This window comes from Microcaecilia unicolor, chromosome 3, assembly GCF_901765095.1.
Source record: "Microcaecilia unicolor chromosome 3, aMicUni1.1, whole genome shotgun sequence".
Classification (NCBI taxonomy): Eukaryota; Metazoa; Chordata; class Amphibia; order Gymnophiona; family Siphonopidae; genus Microcaecilia; species Microcaecilia unicolor.
Genome location: NC_044033.1, coordinates 354,204,948 through 354,226,807, shown reverse-complemented (window position 1 = coordinate 354,226,807; position 21,860 = coordinate 354,204,948). Strand labels below are relative to the sequence as shown.

Sequence of the window (21,860 nt, the reverse complement as noted above, 5' to 3'; positions counted from 1 at the left end):
TAATCAAGACTGAATATGCAGCAATCAATAAAGAAAGTGTTTTCAACACTTTGGATCATCTAGGTCCACTTCTGAGTTTTGCTTGAACTTTCCTGTCAGTGCCTGAGTCAATCATCACTCAGGCACTGACATGTAAGTTAACACTTTTTGCACTGAGCTGCAGCAGGGTCCCCGAGAGGGGGCAAAATTCCCCAGGCCCGGCCTCCAAGGGGGGGGGGGGGCATTGCCGGGATCTGTCTCTCTCCTGCTTCTGTCAGGACCTGGGTAATTGCATTAACACAATAACCTGGTCCCAGCAGCTGCGTCCCAAGTGGTGGTGGTGGGGGGCCTGGCTCTGTCTTTTGGTGGCCATGAGCTGCAGATTTGCTGTGATTTTAACATGGCATGAATTTTCATGCTCATTATTTTGAGCATGTTGTGGCAATTTTTCTGCACTAGATTGACGGTAGTTTCTTTCTACTGTGAACGTTTGAGCATTGGCCCTTGACTACATTAGATGCAGGGTAGATTCTGGGCATGCTCCCTGCATTTACCACACAGGCTTTGCACTTACCGCGTGTTTTTTTTTTTTTTTAAATAAATGTTTATTGAGAAGACATTTTCATAATACAAATACATATAAAGGATGTCTAATCCACATGGAGAAACAGCAAATGACAAATAATAACATCAAGTGGCTTCCATAGATTGATCAGTATTAAGAGAGGCGAGTGATGTGTGAGATAATAGACAGAAAATTAAGTGATCACTATTAACTTTAACAATAGTCACATGGAGGGGCATAATCGAATAGCGCCGGCCAAATAGATGGCCAGCCATCTATTTTGGCGGCACTGCAAAGAGCTGTCCGGAACTGTATTATCGAAAAAGATGGCCGGCCATCTTTTGTTTCGATAATACAGTTGGGGCTGGCCAAATGCCATAGATCACCGGGTTTGAGATGGCCGACTTTGTTTTTCAGCGATAATGGAAACTGGAACCGCCCATCTCAAACCCGGCCAAATCCAAAGCATTTGGCCGTGGGAGGGGCCAGCATTCGTAGTGCACTGGTACTTCTGGATATTTAGATCTTGCTGATCAGTTATGTTATGACTTACTTGTTCTGGAGTGCTGTATTTTGTGATACTGTTTTGAGAAATGTTCAATAAAGACCTTACAAATTTAAAAAGTCCCTGCCATGCATTTTCCCTTGATGGCCATCCCTGACCTGCACTTCCCTTAATGGCCGTCTTTCTCCCCGAACTGGGAAAATCAAAACTGTTTTTGCTCACACCTTTTTTTAGTAGTAACAGAGGGATTTGAACCAGCCACCTCTACATTACAAGACCACTAATGTAACCACTTGGCTGTCCCTCCCTTTTGGTTATGCCCCTCCAGGTCTCTCTCAGCCACTCACAGGCAGCTAAATGCGCTGTGATTCGCTGAGAGAGACCTGAATGGGGTATAATCAAAAGGGAGGGACATCCAACTAAGTGGAGCTGTGGCCAAGTGGTTACATCCTAGTCTTGTAATGCAGAGGTGGTCAGTTCAAATCCCACTGTTACTACTAAAAACACTATGAGCAGAAACAGCGGCCAGTGCAAATCCCACTATTACTACTAAAAAAGCTATAAGCAAAAACAATTTTGATCCCCCGGTTTGGGGAGAAAGACGGCCATCAAGGGAAAATGCATGGCAGGGACTTTATTAATTTGTATGAAGTATTTATTGAACATTTATCAAAACAGTATCACAAAATACAGCACTCCAGAACAAGTAAGTCATAACATAACTGATCAGCAAGATCCTTTTTTTTTTTTAACGAGCTGGCTGACTGGCTTCCCCTCCTAGGGAAGGAAATTCGCGTGCAAATGAGCAGCTCATTTGCATGCGATTTCCTTCATGCGATTCGCTAAGGGATCCGTAAGGGAAGGATTCTTCCATGCAGTTTAGTGCACCTGGCTTTAAATCTGCTCCAGGGATCTGCATACTGCTGTAATGGAGCTGGCTGGCATAGAGGCTGGCAAAAAAATGTTTACAATTTTTTTTTGGGTGAGAGGGGTTGGTGACCACTGGGGGAGTATGGGGAGGTCATCCCCGATTCCTTCCGATGGTCATCTGGTCAGTTTGGGCACCTTTTTGAGACTTGGTCGTGAAAATAAACAGACCAAGTAAAACTGGCCAAATGCTCATCATCGCCGGTTTTCTCCATTATCAGCTGAAGCCAGCCATCTCGTAAGCACGCCCACGTCCTGCCTTCGCTACCCTGCCGACACGCCCCCTTGAAGTTTGGCCACCTCCGCGACGGAATGCCGGCGAGTGTGTCCAAAAATCGGCTTTCGATTATACCGATTTGGCTGGTTTTAGGAGATGGCTGGCCATCTCCCGATTTGTGTCGGAAGATCGCCGGCGATCTCTTTCGAAAATAAGCCTGATAGTGACCTATCTTGTAGAAACCTCCAGTCCATTGCAATATTTGTTCAACGGTGCCCAGGTTTTTAAGAATGATTGAATATTATGACGTTTTATAGCTAAGGTAGGTTAATATTTTTTGATTACACATAAATGACTTCACCACTCCGCAAAATTTAGCTTGGAGTTGTGCTTCCAGTTACTTTATAATTTGGTGAAGCGCTATAGCAAGCATAAGGTTGAAAAGCTTTTATCTTCAGGTTGGGTAATGTCAGGATTTGATGCACGTAAGATTACAGTCTTGTAAGATATTTGTATATCCAATGATAGTTTGAGGATGAGTAGGATTCTTTCCCATGTCTGATGCTAGTACACTTGAACATTATTATAGTAGAATATCAGGTGTGACAAAGATCCTGGTTTCGAGGAGCAAGACCAGCATGTATCTGACTTGGATAATTTACTAATTCTAGCAAGATGATTTTTTTGTTACTGTGCAGAATAGACTTTGTGCACAGTACAAAAAAAATAAAGACTGGGTTATTGCAGCAGATTAAGTAGATCTAAGGGTTTTAGACCAAAAGGATGACCAATCAATATCGGAAGAGTTCAAGTTCTTTACTCCAGCAAGTCTCCAGGAGGGATAAACAGTTGACTTGCAGAAATATATTTTTTTTGTATATAACTGAGGCTTATTTTTCCCTGATGTAATTTGTTGATATAAAATTGAGAATTCTGAGTTTGCAGAAGTGTTAAAAGCAGTAGAGTGAACAGCAGAGACATAAGTAATAAACTGTTTCCATACATCAAATAAAGAAATTGAAATATCAAACATTGTAGACAATGTATCAGGAGAAAGCATGTTCATTTTCATATTAACATGACGTAAGTGCAAAAACGAATGCACTTCAGCAAAAGGACCCCTAAGTAATTAAGCGAACTAGCCTAGAGAACAGATATCAGATATCACCTATAGCCAGCCAAGTGAAATATTAAGGCTACAACTCAGAAAGCACTTAACAATATTGTAGTTCAGATCCTTGGAGGGCACATGTATTCACAGCTTTCCAATCCTGCATTATTTCTTTCACATGCTTATCCCTAGGTTTAAGTCAAATTTAATAAGAAGATTAAAAGATAGTGATCAGACAAAAAATTGGTATAATTTGAATTGGAACCCTAACCCCAACATCATCTTCAGAACAAAATCCAAATCTACAATATAACCCATTTCATATATAACAGGAAATTCAAGGACAAATCTTCCATTAGATGAAAAAAAAATCTAATCTATTCCCTGTACAGAATCCTGTGGAAAATTAAAATATCCCAATAAATACTGTATATGAAACAGAAGATCAGACTGGGATAGGAATGTGCTTACATTGCCCGAAGACTAACACAACACCTCCTCCTCTTTCAGAAGTGATGGGGCCAAAGACTGCCATGACCCTCCATTATGTATTCATTGGTTCACTCTGGCACTCTGCAAGTAGCTTTGTACTATAAGGCTAAAAAAGCGATTAAGCTATGGTGATCAGCACACTACAGTTTAATCGCTTCCTTTGTAAAGAAATATGTATAAAATGCAAATACAATGCATGCAAATATGTCCGATACTCATTGTGGTTATCCTGAAAACCAGAATGGCTAGCAGACAGTCCAGGAAGGGCTTGAGAGAAGCTGATTGAATGAAGGAAGTGAGAGGGTATCGTGGACAGATAATTGTGACATTTCTCAGCAAGGTTAGGCTGAAGCACCTCCCAGTGTGTCTGTGCTGGGATTGTGCGAAAGGCCCGCCTCGGGGGCTGGACCAGACCAAACCAAGCTACAACCGTAAGAAGAGCCTTGTAAGGGGCTAAAGCAGAGGGCGGCGTTGTAGGAAGAAAACAGACAAGACTGCCTTTTCGTATTTTCGCAGGAAATTGGACGATTAAGAAAATAACAAGCGAAGTCAGGACTTGAGAGCAAATGGACCTGAAATTTCTTGGTACTCCGGTCGCTGGTTTTGCCACCTTCTCGGGGCTGATGGAAAATTAAACAAGGTGCAAAAGCTGGCGACTGTGTATGAATTCCCGAAAGGCGCATAAGTGCAGGAAACCACCATCACCCAAAGAGAAACTTCCGAAAAGAGAGTTACTACATATTCCTGCTACTGTGAAATGAGGGGATCGTGTACCTAGTCTTTCAAATGACAGCAAGAGGCTCGGTGAATAAGACATCAGAAAGCGGGGAAAAGCCAGTACGATTTTGAGGCTGAAATATATTGCTTGAAAATATTGCACGGGAAAACCAAAAGCGGCACTCGACACAGAAGACGGTGCTTGAGTACTGAGTTGTATTTGGGATTATTATTTTTAATTGCTTGTTGTTCTGCACGAGTCTGCTTCGAGCTCAGAGAAGTCTGGGGAGAAACTGAGCAAGAAAAGAAGCGAAGGAATGTGGACTGCGCACTCTCCCTGAAACCGGGGCTGATTCGAACAGCCACAGGACTCAGGAGCAACAAGTTCCCGTCCTACCACAAAGGAGAGAGGACTAGGGGTTGGGGGTGAGAAAACACGGTGCCTTCGAAACCATGAGTGATAGCAGCGAGGGCATCGCTTTCTCAGTGCCCGGTTCCCCCGGTGAGGAGAGCGGAGGCTCGTTCCCAGGCGGCGGCGGCAGCCCGCACCTGCCTAGGGCGGGCAGCTTCTGGCACGAGGACTGCAGCGGGGCCCCCTGCCAGGCGGGGAGCGGTGGGGGGCCCCGGGCCAAGGGAGGAGGAGGCGGCGGCGGTTGCGCCGCGGGAAGTAGTGGCAGGAGGACGACGGTGGCCTATGTGATCAATGAGGCGAGCCCTGCGGGGCTGCAGGCGTGCGAGGCGGCGGCGCTGCAGTGCCTGCGGGAGGCGTGCGAGAGTGTGGCCGCTGCCCTGGAGCCGCTGCACTTCAGCAAGCTGGACTTCGGCGAGACCGGTGTGCTCGATCGCTTCTACAACGCAGGTGAGTCCGGCGCGTGGACGGGGGGGGGGGGGAGCGAACGCTGAGCGCGAGACGCCGCCAGGCGCGGTGGAGCCGTTGGGACGTGTTTGTGTTTTCGCTACTTATTTATAACCAGCCTACTTTTGAAATTGAACGTGTAAACAAGAGTGACTTCTATACTGCAGCAACTGTATATGCTTAATAATCATAAGTTCAAACAAGTATCGAATTATTATATTAATCGAAATTCCTTCATGCCCCATACTAGTATAAGTGGCCTTTCTGAGTTTTGCGTGAAAGCTGAAAGGCTGAGTTTTAGCTCTGCAGCTTTCGCGGTCGTTATTTCTGTCAGTTTTTCTGGCAGCTCAGAAGGGCCGACAGTGTTTTCATCTTTCATTTTCTGTCAGAATTTGTTTGCTTTTTCTTCTGTTTAATTCAAATCAATTTTCTTGTATACCGTTAATATCCCCTTTCCAGGGTTCAGTTCGTTTTACATTCTAGGTGAGATAAAAGCAAATAGTGTTTAGTGTGAGGTATGAGAAACATTAAGAGGTCATTGGATTAATGCATGAGAGTAAAAACGCGAAGGAAAGGAAAATGGATGATACCAGGAGGTGGAAGTCATGATAGAGTGTTTATGAAGCAGTCTTTGGGAAGAGAGAGGTTTTTAGTCTCTTCCTGAAGTCGAGGTAGCTTTCTGTTCTGATGGGAATATGTAGAGAGTTCCATATTTTGACTCCCGAGATTTGAAAATCTTCTGATTGTCTTTTGTTTATAGCCCCCCACCATTGTACTGGCATCGTAGGCATCATATCTGTTACATAAATGCTCTATTATGCAGTCTGTTATGGTGCACTGTTGATATTCTGCTGACATGTTTCAATTCTATCCAGAATGTTATACTGTTCTGCTGTCAGTGATACTATGTCATATTATTGTGGTTCAACTGTAGACTCAATACAGACATTGGGGTCCAAGATATTTGACCATTACACATGAAGAATCTATATTATATTGAGTCTACTGTGTAATATATAATTGAGAGAGGGGGGGAGTCCAATCCGTTACTGCATTTATAACTGATGCTGTGCCATATGCACGATGGAATGGTGATAGTTTTTTTTGTGCATGTCACATAGTTGCCACAAGCACAGTCATATGTATGTGCATATCTTTTGCATTTGGTCTATTTGCATGCTATTTGCTTATAGCATTTGCAAACAAAATGTTTGCATTTTGCTTGCATTAGTAGTAGAATTGCAGTGTAGTAGAATTTTTAATTTGCTTATCTATACCTGTTGAGCACCACCTTGGGGTGAATCTTTTCATAAATGTGGTTAATACATACCACTTGTTTTGTGGTTTCTACCCACTCCCTCCTTCAACATTTAAAACTGCAGAGGGTGAGAGTTTCAGTTGATTTTCTTTTTCTCCACTGTATCCTACTACCCTCGGTAGAGGAAACCGAATTTCTGCAAATTTCTGTTTCAGATTCAACACTCACTTCTCCCTCCACAGCCTTCCTTAGGAAGGCCTAGTGGTCTAGTGGAGTCTTCGGGAGCAGGAATGAACCCCATTCATCCTTTTCCCGTTCTGCTGCTTCATTTGCAGTTGCTGCTGAGATTTTTCATGGCAGCCTTGCGAGACTTCTGCAGGAGGTCCTGGCAGCCATTTTGTGATTGGAACCAGCATGGACAGGAGACTCACAACATTGTCACATTTTTTTTGCCACTTTGAGATCCTCGTTCTCTCTCTCTCTCTCTCCCTCCCTCCTTTTGCATAGACCACCTTTGGATTTCTATATCCCAAGTGAATCACTCTGTTTTTTTCATACCTGTTTTCTTCCCTTTAGTTCTGCAAGCCGGTGGCATAGCCACAGGTGGCTTTGGGGACCTGGGCCTCTCCACTTTGGGCTCAGGCCCCCTCCAGAACCGCAGCACTCCTTTTACCTTTGCTGGCAGGGATGCCGAAGCCCTGCCAGCCAAATAAATATAGTGCCTTTCCTCCCCTTCTTCTCTGCTGCTTCCTTTCTGCAGATGTTGGTGGTGTGCCAATGCTGGGACTTAGAGGATGCACAAGAAGTCCCAACATTTCCGTCAGCGGAGGCACTGTGTTTATTTGTCTTGCGGGGGGCCTTGGCATCCCTGTCAGCAAAGCTGAGGGGAGGGGAATTCGTTGCCTTCATTCCACCTCTGGGCACCCCCAAAATTAGAAGGCTGAGTGCTGCAAGCATAAGGACCTGCAACTCTTTTTCTGCCTTCCATGAAGAACATGGTTAAAAACTAAACCAAAAATGGGGGATTGAGGAGAGTTGTGTTGAAGAGAGTAAAGTGTTGCATTGTTGATGGATGGATGGGTATCTGAATTGGTTGGATTGAATGTGCTTACATCCGTGTATATGCTGGAATGCTTTTCTGTGCAGAAATGTTGTCATTGTATCCACAGGATAACATTTTAGCATATGCACAATGGTGTGCCAATACAATTCTTTGTGCACGAGACATGGTTGTCTTAGCATAGGTGCATGCATCCAGCATACTCTGCATGTTGGTATACATTTTTTGCATTTGGTCAATTTGCATGCTATTTGCTTATCTAGGAGGTATTGTGTGTATGAGATGTGTCTTTGCAAAGGGAAGGGCAGAAAAGATGAATCATTAGCTCTCTTCTTTCCCGCTGTCCCTGATGGGTGAGTTAGAATGCGATGGGATTTTTGATTTATCGTACCCTTTTTTTCAGTTGTAGCGCAAGGTGAATTACATTCAGGTATAGTAAGGTATTTTCCTGTTCCTGGATGGCTTACAACCTAAGGGGGCCATTTACTAACCGCCAGTGTTTTTAGCTCACGTTAAAAAATCATTGGGTGCTAATATAATTTTATTTATTTAGATTTTGCTCACACCTTTTTCAGTAGTAGCTCAAGGTGAGTTACATTCAGGTACTCTGGATATTTCTCTGTCCCAGGAGGGCTCAGAATCTAAGTTTGGACCTGAGGCAACCGAGGGTTGAGTGACTTGCCCAAGATCACAAGGAGCAGCAGTGTGATTTGAACTGGCCACCTCTGGATTGCAAGACCGGTGCTCTAACCACTAGGCCACTCCTCCACTCTCAGCAGTTAGCGCCAGCTAAAAATGCTAACACAACTTAGTAAAAGACCTCCTAAATTTGTACCTGAGGCAATGGAAGGTTAAGTGATTTGTCCAGGAGAACCTGACACACTACTGAAGTTCAATAAAATAGTATTGTTTATAATGTGTTTTTTTCTTGTTTAATCTTTATTTCCATTCATTTAGCTGCCTTAGACACATCTCCTTCATTTGTATGCACAAATCAAAATTTCAGTCAGAATGAGAACCAGAAGATAACATTTTCTTCTTTTTAATCTTTAGTACTTCCTGTTTTCAGTTTTCCTTTTTGTGTATTGTATTAGGAGAAAATCTTAGCTTTATTTTTTTTACTCACTGAGCCTCCCTCCCTGCCTTTTATTTATCCTGATGATCATTTCAACTGTAAGGTGAAATGGCTAACTACAGGGGTGATAATATCAGAGCTGCCCTCTTCATGCAAAGGCTTTTCAGGACAGCATAAAGAGAGATTATTAGGAAGGGGAGAGCAAAGAAAAGTAAATTAATAACCAAAACTATGCACAAAGCCAAGAAACTGTGTTTTTTTTTTATTGCATCAACTATTACAAAGCAAGAAGGAAAATAGTGTTGAAAATCGAGACAAAATGTTTAGGATCTGGAGAAAAATGTCTTCGTTTTCTTGAACATTTTTTTTCCATTGCTAGCATACTGTTGTTCACTAATAGCTTTATTAAGATTAAACTTGGAAATTTAGGGGTCCTTTTACAAAGGTGTGCTAGAAAGTGGCTGGTATTGCAATTAGTGCGTGGGTTTGCCACATGCTGTGGCTGCTTTCTAGCATGGTGAACAAATGGCCTTGGTCGGCTTTAAAATAAAAAGTTTTTTTTTAAATAGCCACACACTAATTTCCCCTGTAGCACATGGTCGTTACCGCTGAGAGCCCTTAATGCCCCCTATTTAGGTGGCAGTATGGGCTCTCATGCTACTCCTGCGCTAATAGGGTAGCACGTGATAATGTGCCCATGCAACCTGATTAGCGCAGACATGCCTACTCTCCACTCCCAACACGTCTCCTGTGCTGGAAAATAAAAAATATATTTTCCAGTGTGGGATTAGCACATGCTAAATGGAACACTACCACTGGATGCCTTTGTGTGTCCCACTCTGTACTGCTTTTTTAGTGCGCGGTAGGCCTATCACAGCTTAGTAAAAGGGCCCCTTAATTTTTAAGTGTCTGGTGTGTGCTTGATCTCTAAGCTACAGAATAGAACTGGGTCAGATTACCACTCTGTGGAGGGAAAGCAAAGGATTCCACTTGAACAATTACCTTGCACCAGGGGCGTAGCCAGACTTCGGCGGGAGGGGGGTCCAGAGCCCGAGGTGAGGGGGCACATTTTAGCCCCCCTCCCCGGGCACCGCTGACCCCTGCCCGCCATTGCCGACTTTGCACCTCCCGCCGCTAACCCGCCGTCGCCTGCCTTTGCTGGCGGGGGACCCCAACCCCTCTCAGCTGAGGTTCTCTTCTTCTCGCAAAAGGCTTCCTTCTGTTTCTGCCTTTTGCGAGAAGAAGAGGACCTCGGCTGGCGGGGGTTGGGGTAGGGTTACCATATGGCTCCAGAAAAAGGAGGACGGATTGAGCCAGTCGGGTTTTACTTCCATCCCCCGCCAGCAAAGGCAGGCGACGGCGGGTTGGTGGCAGGAGGGGGGGTCGGGCGGGTCGTCAGCAGGGGGTCCAGGGCCAAATCTACAGGGGGCCCAGGCCCCACGTAGCTACGCCACTGCCCTGCACTGTAAAGAATAAAATGGACTTGAATTGTACATGTGCTGGAATTTTCCAGTGTTTTCTGTGCTTTTGGTTTGCTGTTTTCATGTTCTCTATCCGTTGAGAATGGGCACTGTATTAGAAAATATGCAAGACTTGGCTGATATTTGCAGTGGCTTTATAAATGTTTTGCTTATATGATTGAGCGCAGTCGTTTGGGCCAGCCGAAATGCTTTCAGTAAAACCTTTTATTACTACTACTACTACTACTACTACTATTTAGCATTTCTATAGCGCTACAAGGCATACGCAGCGCTGCACAAACATAGAAGAAAGACAGTCCCTGCTCAAAGAGCTTACAAGGAAAATTTTTAAATGGGAATACATCTCCGAGCATGGTGTGAGAGAGGAAGGAGTTTACAGTTGCTGTGCCTGCTTTTTGCTTCTAGTTTCCTCTGTGGTACGCTCGGGTAGATATACCAGTTGAAACCATAATAGTCCATCCTGTTGAGCCAGTTCTCATGACCTGTTGTTGCTGCTGCTGCTTGAATCTTCATGTTGCTCCAGTTTAGGTGTTTTAAAATTTTATTTATAAGGATTTCAATTACAATGAAGCAATATTAGGGCCTTGTTTTCTAAGCCGTGCGAAGTGTGCACTAGTGTTTTTACCGTGTGCTAATGATTAACATGCGTTAAAAACGCTTGCACACCTTAGTAAACAGGGTCCATTAATCTTGTACAGAAAAGCAAAGCCAAATATCCACCACAGAATTAAAAAAAGTAATAATTCACATAGCTCAAGGCTCTTATAAACTTGGGATTCCAATACTCAATATAGGAGAAATAAAATAAAAGGAAAACCACAAAAAGTAAGTATAAGGAAGGAAGCTATGGGACTCATTTTCAAAGCACGTAGACTTACAGAGTTATTTAGAGGGGCATTTTTGATAGTGCATCCAAGTTGGACTTTGCACATTTTGCACTAAACGTACCAAATCTAAATAAGAAATATACTAATGTTCAAAAAAAGAAAAATGTCTGTTTTTTTTGTTTGTTTTAAATACGTTTGAAAAAGGCTTTGTGCATTTGTCTTTTTTATGCCATTTTTGACCCCCCCCCCCAAAAAAAACCCCCCACACAAGTTAAAAATGCACAAAATCAAGCCATTGAGATGTAGGAGGGGCCAGCATTTTTAGCAGACTGGTTTCCCAGACATCCCAGGAGACCAGGGGGCACTGCTGTGGACTTAATATAAATGCTCCAAAGGTACACACCTCACCGTTGCTCCCTTATCTTCTCTGCTGAGCCCTACAAAACCCACCCAAAACCCATACCCCTACTGTACACCACTACAGTAGTGGAAGAGTAGCCTAGTGGTTAGTGCAGCAGATTTTGATCCTGGGGAAATCGGTTTGATTCCCACTACAGCTCCTTGTGACGCTGGGCAAGTCACTTAATCCTCCATTGCCCCAGGTACAAATAAGTATCCGTATATACTATGTAAATTGCTTTGAATGTAGTTGCAAAAACCATAGAAAGGTGGTATATCAAGTCCCATTCCCTTTGGGTGAAGGGGTCACCTATATGTGGGTACAGTGGGATTCTGGAGGGCTCATATTTATTTATAACATTTATATCCCACACTATTCCCACCCAAGGGCAGGCTCAATGTGGCGTACAATAGTTAATATGCAAACAATAGTACAAAATACAAGATCACAAGAGGGAGAAAGAAATAGCTGAGGAGGAAAGGAAGAGAGGGGAGGTGAGAAATTATCATAGAGAGAACTGTGGGTTAAAAGGGCGTGGCACCAGAAGGGTCCACGGCATATGCTCAGCCAAATAGGAAGGTCATGAGTTGCTTCTTAAAGGTCGGGTGATCAGGAGTGAATTTAACCTCTCGAGGCAACCCGTTCCACAATTGAGTGCTGAGATAAGGGAAGGAGGAACCATAGATGGTCTTATATTTGAGGCCACAAGGAACCGGGTAGTGAAGATTGAGGTACGAGCGGGCCGACCGTCGGGAATTCCTGGGTGGCAGGTTAACGAGAGAGTCCATGTAGGAAGGGGCTTCTCCATAGATGATTTTGTGCACCAATGCGCAGGTCTTGAACGCGATGCGGTCCTTCACAGGAAGCCAATTTTAACTGCTCATGAAGTGGTCTCGAACTGTCAAATCTCGATTTGCCGAAGATGAGTCGAGCTGCTGTATTCTGAGCGGTTTGTAATTTTTTTAGGAGAAGGTTTGTGCATCCCCCGTAGATACTGTTGCAATAATCAAGACAGCTGATTACCAGGGACTGGACTAGATTGCGGAATACTTCTCGAGGGTATTTTCCACCACAATATCATATTTTCCACCACAAGTGTAACAGGTTGCAAAAGAGATTGTAGTAGATCGGGTATCTTTAAATAACAATAAAAATCAGACAAAAGATTGCCAATTAATACTGTCAAGTACTAAGCATGATGTACTTAGGAACAACAAACATAGTTTGAAATGACTATATGCGAATGCCAGGAGCCTAAGAAATAAGATGGGGGAGTTGGAATATATTGCACTAAATGAAAAATTAGATATAATAGGCATCTCTGAGACCTGGTGGAAGGAGGATAACCAGTGGGACACTGTCATACCGGGTACAAATTATATCGTAGTGATAGGGTGAATCGGATTGGTGGAGGGGTAGCATTGTATATTAACGAGAGCCTTGAATCAAATAGATTGAAAATTCTGCAGGAAACAAAACACTCCTTGGAATCACTGTGGATTGAAATTCCATGTGCAAAGGGGAAAAGGATAGTGATAGGAGTGTACTACCGTCCGCCTGGCCAGGACGAACAGACGGATGCGGAAATGTTAAAGGAAATCAGGGACGCAAACAAACTGGGCAACACAATAATAATGGGGGATTTCAATTACCCGCATATAGACTGGGTTAATGTAACATCTGTACACGCAAGGGACATAGGATTTCTTGATGAAATCAAGGACAGCTTCATGGAACAGCTAGTTCAGGAGCCGACAAGAGAAGGAAAAATACTAGACTTAGTCCTTAGTGGTGCTCATGATCTAGTGCAGGGGGTAACGATACGAGGGCCGCTTGATAACAGTGATCATAATATGATCGGTTTTGATATTGGCATTGAAGGAAGTGAAACTAGGAAATCAAGTACGCTAGCGTTTAACTATAGAAAAGGTGATTACGACAAAATGAGAAAATTGGTGAAAAAAAGACTGAAAGGAGCAGCTCGCAGAGTAAAAAACTTGCATCAGGCGTGGATGCTGTTTAAAAACACCATCCTGGAGGTTCAGGACAAATATATTCCACGTATTAGAAAAAAGGGAAAAAAGACTAAACGTCAGCCGGCGTGGCTAAACAGTAAGATAAAGGAAATCATTAGAGCCAAAAAACAATCCTTCAGAAAGTGGAGAAGAGAACCAACTGAAAGTAACAGGATAGATCATAAGGAATGCCAAGCCAAATGCAAAGCGGAGATAAGGAGGGCAAAAAAGGACTTTGAGAAGAAATTAGCGTTGGAAGCAAAAATACATAGTAAAAATTTTTTTAGATACATTAAAAGCAGGAAACCGGCCAAAGAGTCGGTTGGGCCGCTGGACGAAAATGGTGTTAAAGGAGCGATCAAGGAGGACAAAGCCGTAGCGGAGAAATTAAATGAATTCTTTGCTTCGGTCTTCACCGAGGAGGATTTGGGGGGGACACCGGTGCCGGAAAGAATATTTGAAGCGGGGGAGTCGGAGAAACTAAACAAATTCTCTGTAACCTTGGAGGATGTAATGGGTCAGTTCAGCAAGCTGAAGAGTAGTAAATCACCGGGACCTGATGGTATTCATCCCAGAGTATTAATAGAACTAAAAAATGAACTTGCGGAGCTACTGTTAGAAATATGCAATCTGTCCCTAAAATCGAGTGTAGTACCGGAAGACTGGAGGGTAGCCAATGTTACTCCGATTTTTAAGAAGGGTTCCAGAGGAGATCCGGGAAATTATAGACCGGTGAGTCTGACGTCGGTGCCGGGCAAGATGGTGGAGGCTATTATTAAGAATAAAATTGCAGAGCATATACAAAAACATGGACTGATGAGACAAAGTCAGCACGGATTTAGTGAAGGGAAGTCTTGCCTCACCAATCTAATGCATTTTTTTGAGGGGGTAAGCAAACATGTGGACAATGGGGAGCCGGTTGATATTGTATATCTGGATTTTCAGAAGGCGTTTGACAAAGTGCCGCACGAAAGACTCCTGAAGAAATTGCAGAGTCATGGAATCGGAGGTAGGGTATTATTATGGATTAAGAACTGGTTGAAAGATAGGAAGCAGAGAGTAGGATTGCGTGGCCAGTATTCTCAGTGGAGGAGGGTAGTTAGTGGGGTCCCGCAGGGGTCTGTGCTGGGTCCGTTGCTTTTTAATGTATTTATAAATGACCTAGAGATGGGAATAACTAGTGAGGTAATTAAATTCGCCGATGACACAAAATTATTCAGGGTCGTCAAGTCGCAGGAGGAATGTGAACGATTACAGGAGGACCTTGCGAGACTGGGATAATGGGCGTGCAAGTGGCAGATGAAGTTCAATGTTGACAAGTGCAAAGTGATGCATGTGGGTAAGAGGAACCCGAATTATAGCTACGTCTTGCAAGGTTCCGCGTTAGGAGTTACGGATCAAGAAAGGGATCTGGGTGTCGTCGTCGATGATACGCTGAAACCTTCTGCTCAGTGTGCTGCTGCGGCTAGGAAAGCGAATAGAATGTTGGGTGTTATTAGGAAGGGTATGGAGTCCAGGTGTGCGGATGTTATAATGCCGTTGTATCGCTCCATGGTGCGACCGCACCTGGAGTATTGTGTTCAGTACTGGTCTCCGTATCTCAAAAAAGATATAGTAGAATTGGAAAAGGTACAGCGAAGGGCGACCAAAATGATAGTGGGGATGGGACGACTTTCCTATGAAGAGAGGCTGAGAAGGCTAGGGCTTTTCAGCTTGGAGAAGAGACGGCTGAGGGGAGATATGATAGAAGTGTATAAAATAATGAGTGGAATGGATCGGGTGGATGTGAAGCGACTGTTCACGCTATCCAAAAATACTAGGACTAGAGGGCATGAGTTGAAGCTACAGTGTGGTAAATTTAAAACGAATCGGAGAAAATTTTTCTTCACCCAACGTGTAATTAGACTCTGGAATTCGTTGCCGGAGAACGTGGTACGGGCGGTTAGCTTGACGGAGTTTAAAAAGGGGTTAGATAGATTCCTAAAGGACAAGTCCATAGACCGCTATTAAATGGACTTGGAAAAATTCCGCATTTTTAGGTATAACTTGTCTGGAATGTTTTTACGTTTGGGGAGCGTGCCAGGTGCCCTTGACCTGGATTGGCCACTGTCGGTGACAGGATGCTGGGCTAGATGGACCTTTGGTCTTTCCCAGTATGGCACTACTTATGTACTTATGTACTTATGAGGTATGGGCCTGGGCTCACCTGTCTACAGTGCACTGCACCCACCAATAGGCTACTCCGGGGACCTGCATGCTGCCGTAATGGACCTGGGTATAACATCTGAGGCTGTCAGAGGCTGGTGAGTACTATTTTTATTCACATCTTTTGGGGGTGGGAGAAGGTCAGCGACTAGGGGTCATCCCTGAATCCCTCCAGGGGTCATCTGGTCATTTAGGGCATCTTTTTGTGTCTTATTCATTAGAAAAAAGAGGTCTAGACCAGAACGTTAATGTTTTCACCCTAGACATTTTGGTTTTGTTCCATTAGATGTTTTGGTTTTATTCTATTATGGCTGTATCCAGTGTTAGGCATGCCCTAATCCTGCCTTCGAAATGCCCCCGACTTGCCCTCTTGTGATTTGGATGCACTGCGGACGGAACGAAATTCATAGAGAGACGTCTGCAAAACAGGTTTTGAAAATACCGATGTGAATATTTTGAGAAGAAATCCATCCAAATGGTACTTTATGACACTTTTTGGACATTTTTCTTTTTAAAAAATGAGCCCCATAGTAGCATACCTGCTTTGAAAATGAGCCTCAAAATCTAGTAAAGTAGATTTTCCATAACTCTCATTTTATGGTATCACGTCCTTTTGTTGTAATATCTGACGTATCCTCTCTAGTAGCTAAGAAATTGGTTAGATGGGAAGGTTCCCAGAACACTCACAGAAAAAAAAATTACAATGCATTTGAAAGAAATAAGTGCTGTTGCACCACAGGGCAATTGTTTAATGAATAATGCACTTGAAAGCATATGCCATATACAAAGACCTTTTTAACATGGCACCCAAGTCTAGTGCACTAAAATTTTAAATGGATTAAGCGTTTCTCTTTTTTCCTCTTTTTCCTCCCCTCTTACCAAGCAGGAGTTATATTTACATATAGCTAATCCATACTAATGGCATTAAATTTTATGCACTCCATAAGCTTACTATGGTGAGTGGGTGGGGGTACAGAAAGGTAGATTCTTGGTCCTCTCGTCTTCATCAAAAGATGTCTAGACAGCCCCCAGCTCCATTACTACTACTACTATTTAGCATTTCTATAGCGCTACAAGGCGTACGCAGCGCTGCACAAACATAGAAGAAAGACAGTCCCTGCTCAAAGAGCTTACAATCTAATAGACAAAAAATAATGTAATCAAATCAATTAATGTGTACAGGAAGGAGGAGAGGAGGGTAGGTGGAGGCGAGTGGTTACGAGTCAAAAGCAATGTTAAAGAGGTGGGCTTTCAGTCTAGATTTAAAGATGGCCAAGGATGGGGCAAGATGTAGGGGCTCAGGAAGTTTATTCCAGGCGTAGGGTGCAGCGAGACAGAAGGCGCGAAGTCTGGAGTTGGCAGTAGTGGAGAAGGGAACAGATAAGAAGGATTTATCCATGGAGCGGAGTGCACGGGAAGGGGTGTAGGGAAGGACGAGTGTGGAGAGATACTGGTGAGCAGCAGAGTGAGTACATTTATAGGTTAGTAGAAGAAGTTATTACTCAGCTGGCAGGTGGAGAATCCCTCCTTACTTAGTGGTTTGGCATCCATTAATAAACCTGGAATTGCATGCATGGTGGTTATTGTGGGGAGCTTTCCGAGTACTACTTATGTAATACATTAACACCTTATCAGTAGTAAAGCTTTTTATTTTAAACACATGGTCTAAGAAGTGCGCAGAATGTTTAGCGTGTGTTTCTCAGTTGCTTATAAAGAAAGAAATCTATGTACTAATGTCTGCTTCCTTCATTTTTCCAACCTTAAATACTGTCTTGTTAATCTTGTTATTGGTAAGCCCTTTCCATCCGTGTGCTTTGACAAGAATTAAGGCTGGAAATGCATGTAATTTTATATGCAAAACTGTGAAAACTACTTAAATGGAAATAAGGCACTTGCCAACTGTCTGCAGGCACAAGAGAGATTTGAGTAGAGGATTATATCTGACATGTGGTCTGTTCATCTCACAACAAATTCCTGTCATTCCTTTAAAATGAAAAATTTAATAAGTTGATACAGCTGTCAGACTATTATTTCTTGTATGGCGTGCCAGGAATTTTTTGCCATGCTGGAGAGGCTGCAGCATTTTCCTTGAGCACCTCATTTCCACCTGTCACTGTGCCATGCACTTTATTGTTAATATGGAGTAATCCTTTACAGTCGCCTTCTGCATGGTCAGGTAATAAATGACTGCTTTTTGGAGCAACTGGTCCAGGAATGGACCGGGGGGAGGGGCATTATAGATCTAGTCCTTTGTGGTGTGCAGGGTATAGTACGAGAGGTAACAGTGTTGGGTCCACTGGGAAACGGTGATTATAACATGATCAGGTTTGAGCTACTACCTGGAATGAAGCCACAAAGGAAATCTATTGTAGCAGCTTTTCGAATGAGTGACTATGTTAAAATGAGGAAAATGGTTAAAAAGAAGCTAAAAGGGTAGGCTGCAAAACTTAGGGCATTAAATCAGGCATGGGCATTGTTTAAAAATATCGTCTTGGAAGACCAGACCAGATGCATTCCACGTAGTTACAAAGGTGGAAAAAAGAGAAAACGACAGCCAGCATGGTTAAAACGTGAAGTGAAAGAGTCTATTAGAGCCAAAAGAACGTCCTTCAAAGAATGGAAGAATGACCCAAATGAAGAAAATAAGCAACATAAGCACGTGCAAGTTAGATGCAAAGCATTGATAAAGAAGGCTAAAAGAATACGAAGAAAAACATGCCACAGGGGCAAAAACTTCCAGTAACAAACTTTTTCAGGTACATCAGACTGTTATATCATGAAGGAGCAAAAGGGGCACTCAGGGAGGGCAAGGCCATAGTAGAGAAACTGAATGAATTCTTTGCTTTGGTCCTTATGGAAGAAGATGTAAGAGCTCTACCTGTACCAGAAATGGTTTTCAAGGGTGATGATGCAGAGGAACTGAAAGAAATCTCAGTGAACCTGAAAGATGTATTGAGCCAAATTGACAAATTTAAAAATAGTACTAAATCACCTGGACTGGATGGCACGTAGCCAAGGGTACTGAAAGAACTCAAGCATGAAATTGCTGATCTGCTGTTAGTTTTGTAACCTGTTGTTAAAGTTGTAATTAGTACTTGAAGATTGGAAGGCGGCTAATGTGATGACGATTTTTAAAAAGGGTTCTAGGGGTGATCCGGGAAATTACAGACTGGTAAGCCTGATGTCGGTGCCGGGTATGATAGTGGAAACTACTATAAATTAAAAAAATTATGGAACACATAAATGAACATAGTTTAATGAGACAGCATGTTTTCAGTCAAGGGAAGTCTTGCCTCACCAATTTACTTCATTTCTTTGAAGGCGTGAATAAACATGTGGATAAAGGTGAGCCGGTTGATGTAGTGTATCTATATTTTTAGAAAGCTTTTGACATAGTTCCTCATGAGAGACTCCTGAGAAAATGTAAGAGTCATGGCATAGGAGGCAGTGTTCTGGTGTGGATTAGGAATTGGTTATTGGACAGAAAACAGAGAGTAGGGTTAAATGGTCTTTTCTCTCAATGGATGGGGGGTGAATAGTGGAGTGCCGCAGGGATCTGTACTGGGACCAGTGCTATTTAACATATTTATAAATGATCTGGAAATCGGAATGACAAGGTGATTAAATTTGCAGATGACACAAAACTATTCAAAGTTGTTAAAAACACATGTGGACTGTGAAAAATTGCAGGAAGACCTCGGTCAAATTGGAAAACTGGGCATCTAAATGGCAGGTGAAATTTAATGTGGACAAATACAAAGTGATGCACATTGGGAAGAATAATCTGCATCATAGTTGTTTGATGCTAGGGTCCACCTTGGGGGTCCGCACTCAAGAAAAGATCTGTCATTGTAGACAATACGCTGAAATCTTCTGCCCAGTGTGTGGCGGCCAAAAAAGCAAACAGGATGCTAGGAATTAGGAAAGGATAAATAAGACCGAAAGTACTATAATGCCTCTGTATCACTCCTCCATGGTGCAACCTCACGTTGAGTATTGCATTAAGTTCTGGTCGCAGTATCTCAAAAGAGATATAGCAGAATTAGAAAAGGTTAAAAGAAAAAAGTGACCAAAATGATAAAGGGGATGGAACTCCTCTCATATGAGGAAAGACTAAAGAGGATAGGACTCTAGCTTGGAAGAGACAGCTGAGGGGAGATATAATTGAGGTCTACAGAATCCTGACTAGTGTAGAATGAGTTGGGGACACTCAGTGAAGTCAGAAAACAGCAGGCCTAGATAGGGTTACCATATGTCCGGTTTTGTCAGCCTGCCCGTTTGTCCGGATTTCCGGACAAAAGGGCAGGTGGGCGGGCCTAGTGGTGTCCTATCCTCCACTCCACTCCCCTTACCTTACTATACTGCCCTGGTGGTCTAGTGACCTCTTCCTGCCCCCAGCGCCTGCCAGGGCAGTATAATAAGGGGAGGGGAGGATAGGACACACTTAGGGGTGTGTGATGGGGGTGGGGTGAAAGGGGCGGTGCGGTGTGTGGGTGTGAAAGGGGGTGGAGTGGGATGGGGCGTGGTGTGGTTGGGGCGATATGCGATGGGTCAGGTTGTGAAAGGGGGTGAGGCATGTGTCCTTTTTTTTTGGGGGGGGGGGGGGGGGAAACAAATATGGTAACCCTAGGCGTGGAGGATGACGCAATCCACACCAAGCCTCTGTAAAGGGATAAGAATCCTTTAAAAGCACTATTGTGATGGAACTTTGTTCCAAGGGCTTTGTTTTCTCTGACAGGGGTTGTCCAATTCATTTATTTTTGAAATACTGCACCAGTCACACTGGTTTCTTACCTTCATGTGGAAGTTCGCATATGACTCCTGAGGCAGGCGGCAGCTGTTCACCGCCGAAACATGAACCGTGTCAGGTCCAACATCTGGTGCTTTCATTAAAGGATTTTGATACCTTTACAGAGGCTGGGTGTGGCTTGTGTCATCCTCTATTCCTGCTGTTTTCTGGCTAATCTTACGTAGAGGCAACTAACTATCTGCTTTTTTGTTTTGACACTCAATGAAGTTACATGGAAATACATTTTATAGGAGGAAATATTTATTTTTCACCCAATGAATAGTTAAGCTCTGAAACTCATTGCAAGAGGATGTGGTAACAGTGGTTAGCGCATCTGGTTTAAAAAGAAAAAAAAAAGGTTTGGAAAAGTTAATGGAGGGAAAGTCCATAGTCTGTTATTGACATAGTCAAAGGGAAGCCAGTTCTTGCCCTGAGATTGGTAGCATGCAATGTTGCTCATAATTGGGTTTCTGCCAGGTATTTGTGGCCACTGTTGGAAACAGGATACTGTGCTGGAAGGATCATTGGTCTGACCCAGTACGGCTAGTCTTATATTCTCAAATATATGGATAACGTCTGGCCATTTAACATCCCAAATATCTACTCATCACAAAAAGGTGGCAGGGGTAGCACTGGCTTGGTGCACAGTGGTAGTTCCAACTTGCACCATGTACCAATTCTGATGCTAGAAAATATTTTTAAATTTTCTAGTGCCGGGGGCTGGCCCAGCGGTAACTGCTGCCTCTTACTGCCAGAGCCCCTACTGGCTCCAAGGGGTCCCTCACAAAATGGCCATGTGGTAAGTGTTTAACTTACCACACAGCCATTTTCTTCCTTAAAAGAAAAAAAGCCTTCCACTGGCTGCGGTAAAAGGAAGCCTTGGCATATGGATGGCACCGTGGGGCTCCTTTTACTGCCGTTTGATAAAAAGGGACCTATATTTCTTTTATTTATTTATTGCATTTGTATCCCACATTTTCCCACTTATTTGCAGGCTCAATGTGGCTTACATAGTACCGTGGTGGTGATCGCCAGTTCCGGTATAACAGATACAAAGTGATATAGTAGAAGGTTCATAACATAGATTGGCTAATTATGCATTGAAATAATTACCTTCAAGTATCAGTCCTGATAGAGTTTAATAATTCATATGGATCATTCTCAGATTAACTAGTAAAACTCTGGGTGCAGAGCAGAAGTCAGATATTTCATTTTATAACTCCTCAAAAATGTTGTGGTTATTTCATAACTCAGTATAAAAAAGATTCTGTTCAAATTCTGGTGTTGTATCGGTAATGACAAAATAAACTAAGTTCTTATAGAAGCGGTGAAAGAATGCAAAACCGTGCCAGTGGGCACTCGGAAGCTTACCATAATATGG

At 43.2% G+C, this 21,860-nt stretch overlaps 1 protein-coding gene across 5 annotated transcripts in view; it reads left to right on the top strand.

Annotated features, from left to right (window-relative positions):
• The first annotated feature begins 4,268 nt into the window (after positions 1-4,268).
• Positions 4,269-21,860, top strand: part of MAP3K5 (mitogen-activated protein kinase kinase kinase 5) — a 534,389-nt gene continuing 516,797 nt past the window's right edge. For all 5 annotated transcript variants that reach the window (XR_003941620.1, XM_030198514.1, XM_030198515.1 and 2 more), the window contains exon 1: positions 4,269-5,372. Coding sequence is in view for 4 of the 5 variants with exons in the window: in XM_030198514.1 (XP_030054374.1) it covers positions 4,967-5,372 (406 nt within the window). In the remaining variant the exon portion in view is untranslated. The remainder of the gene's footprint in view (positions 5,373-21,860) is intronic.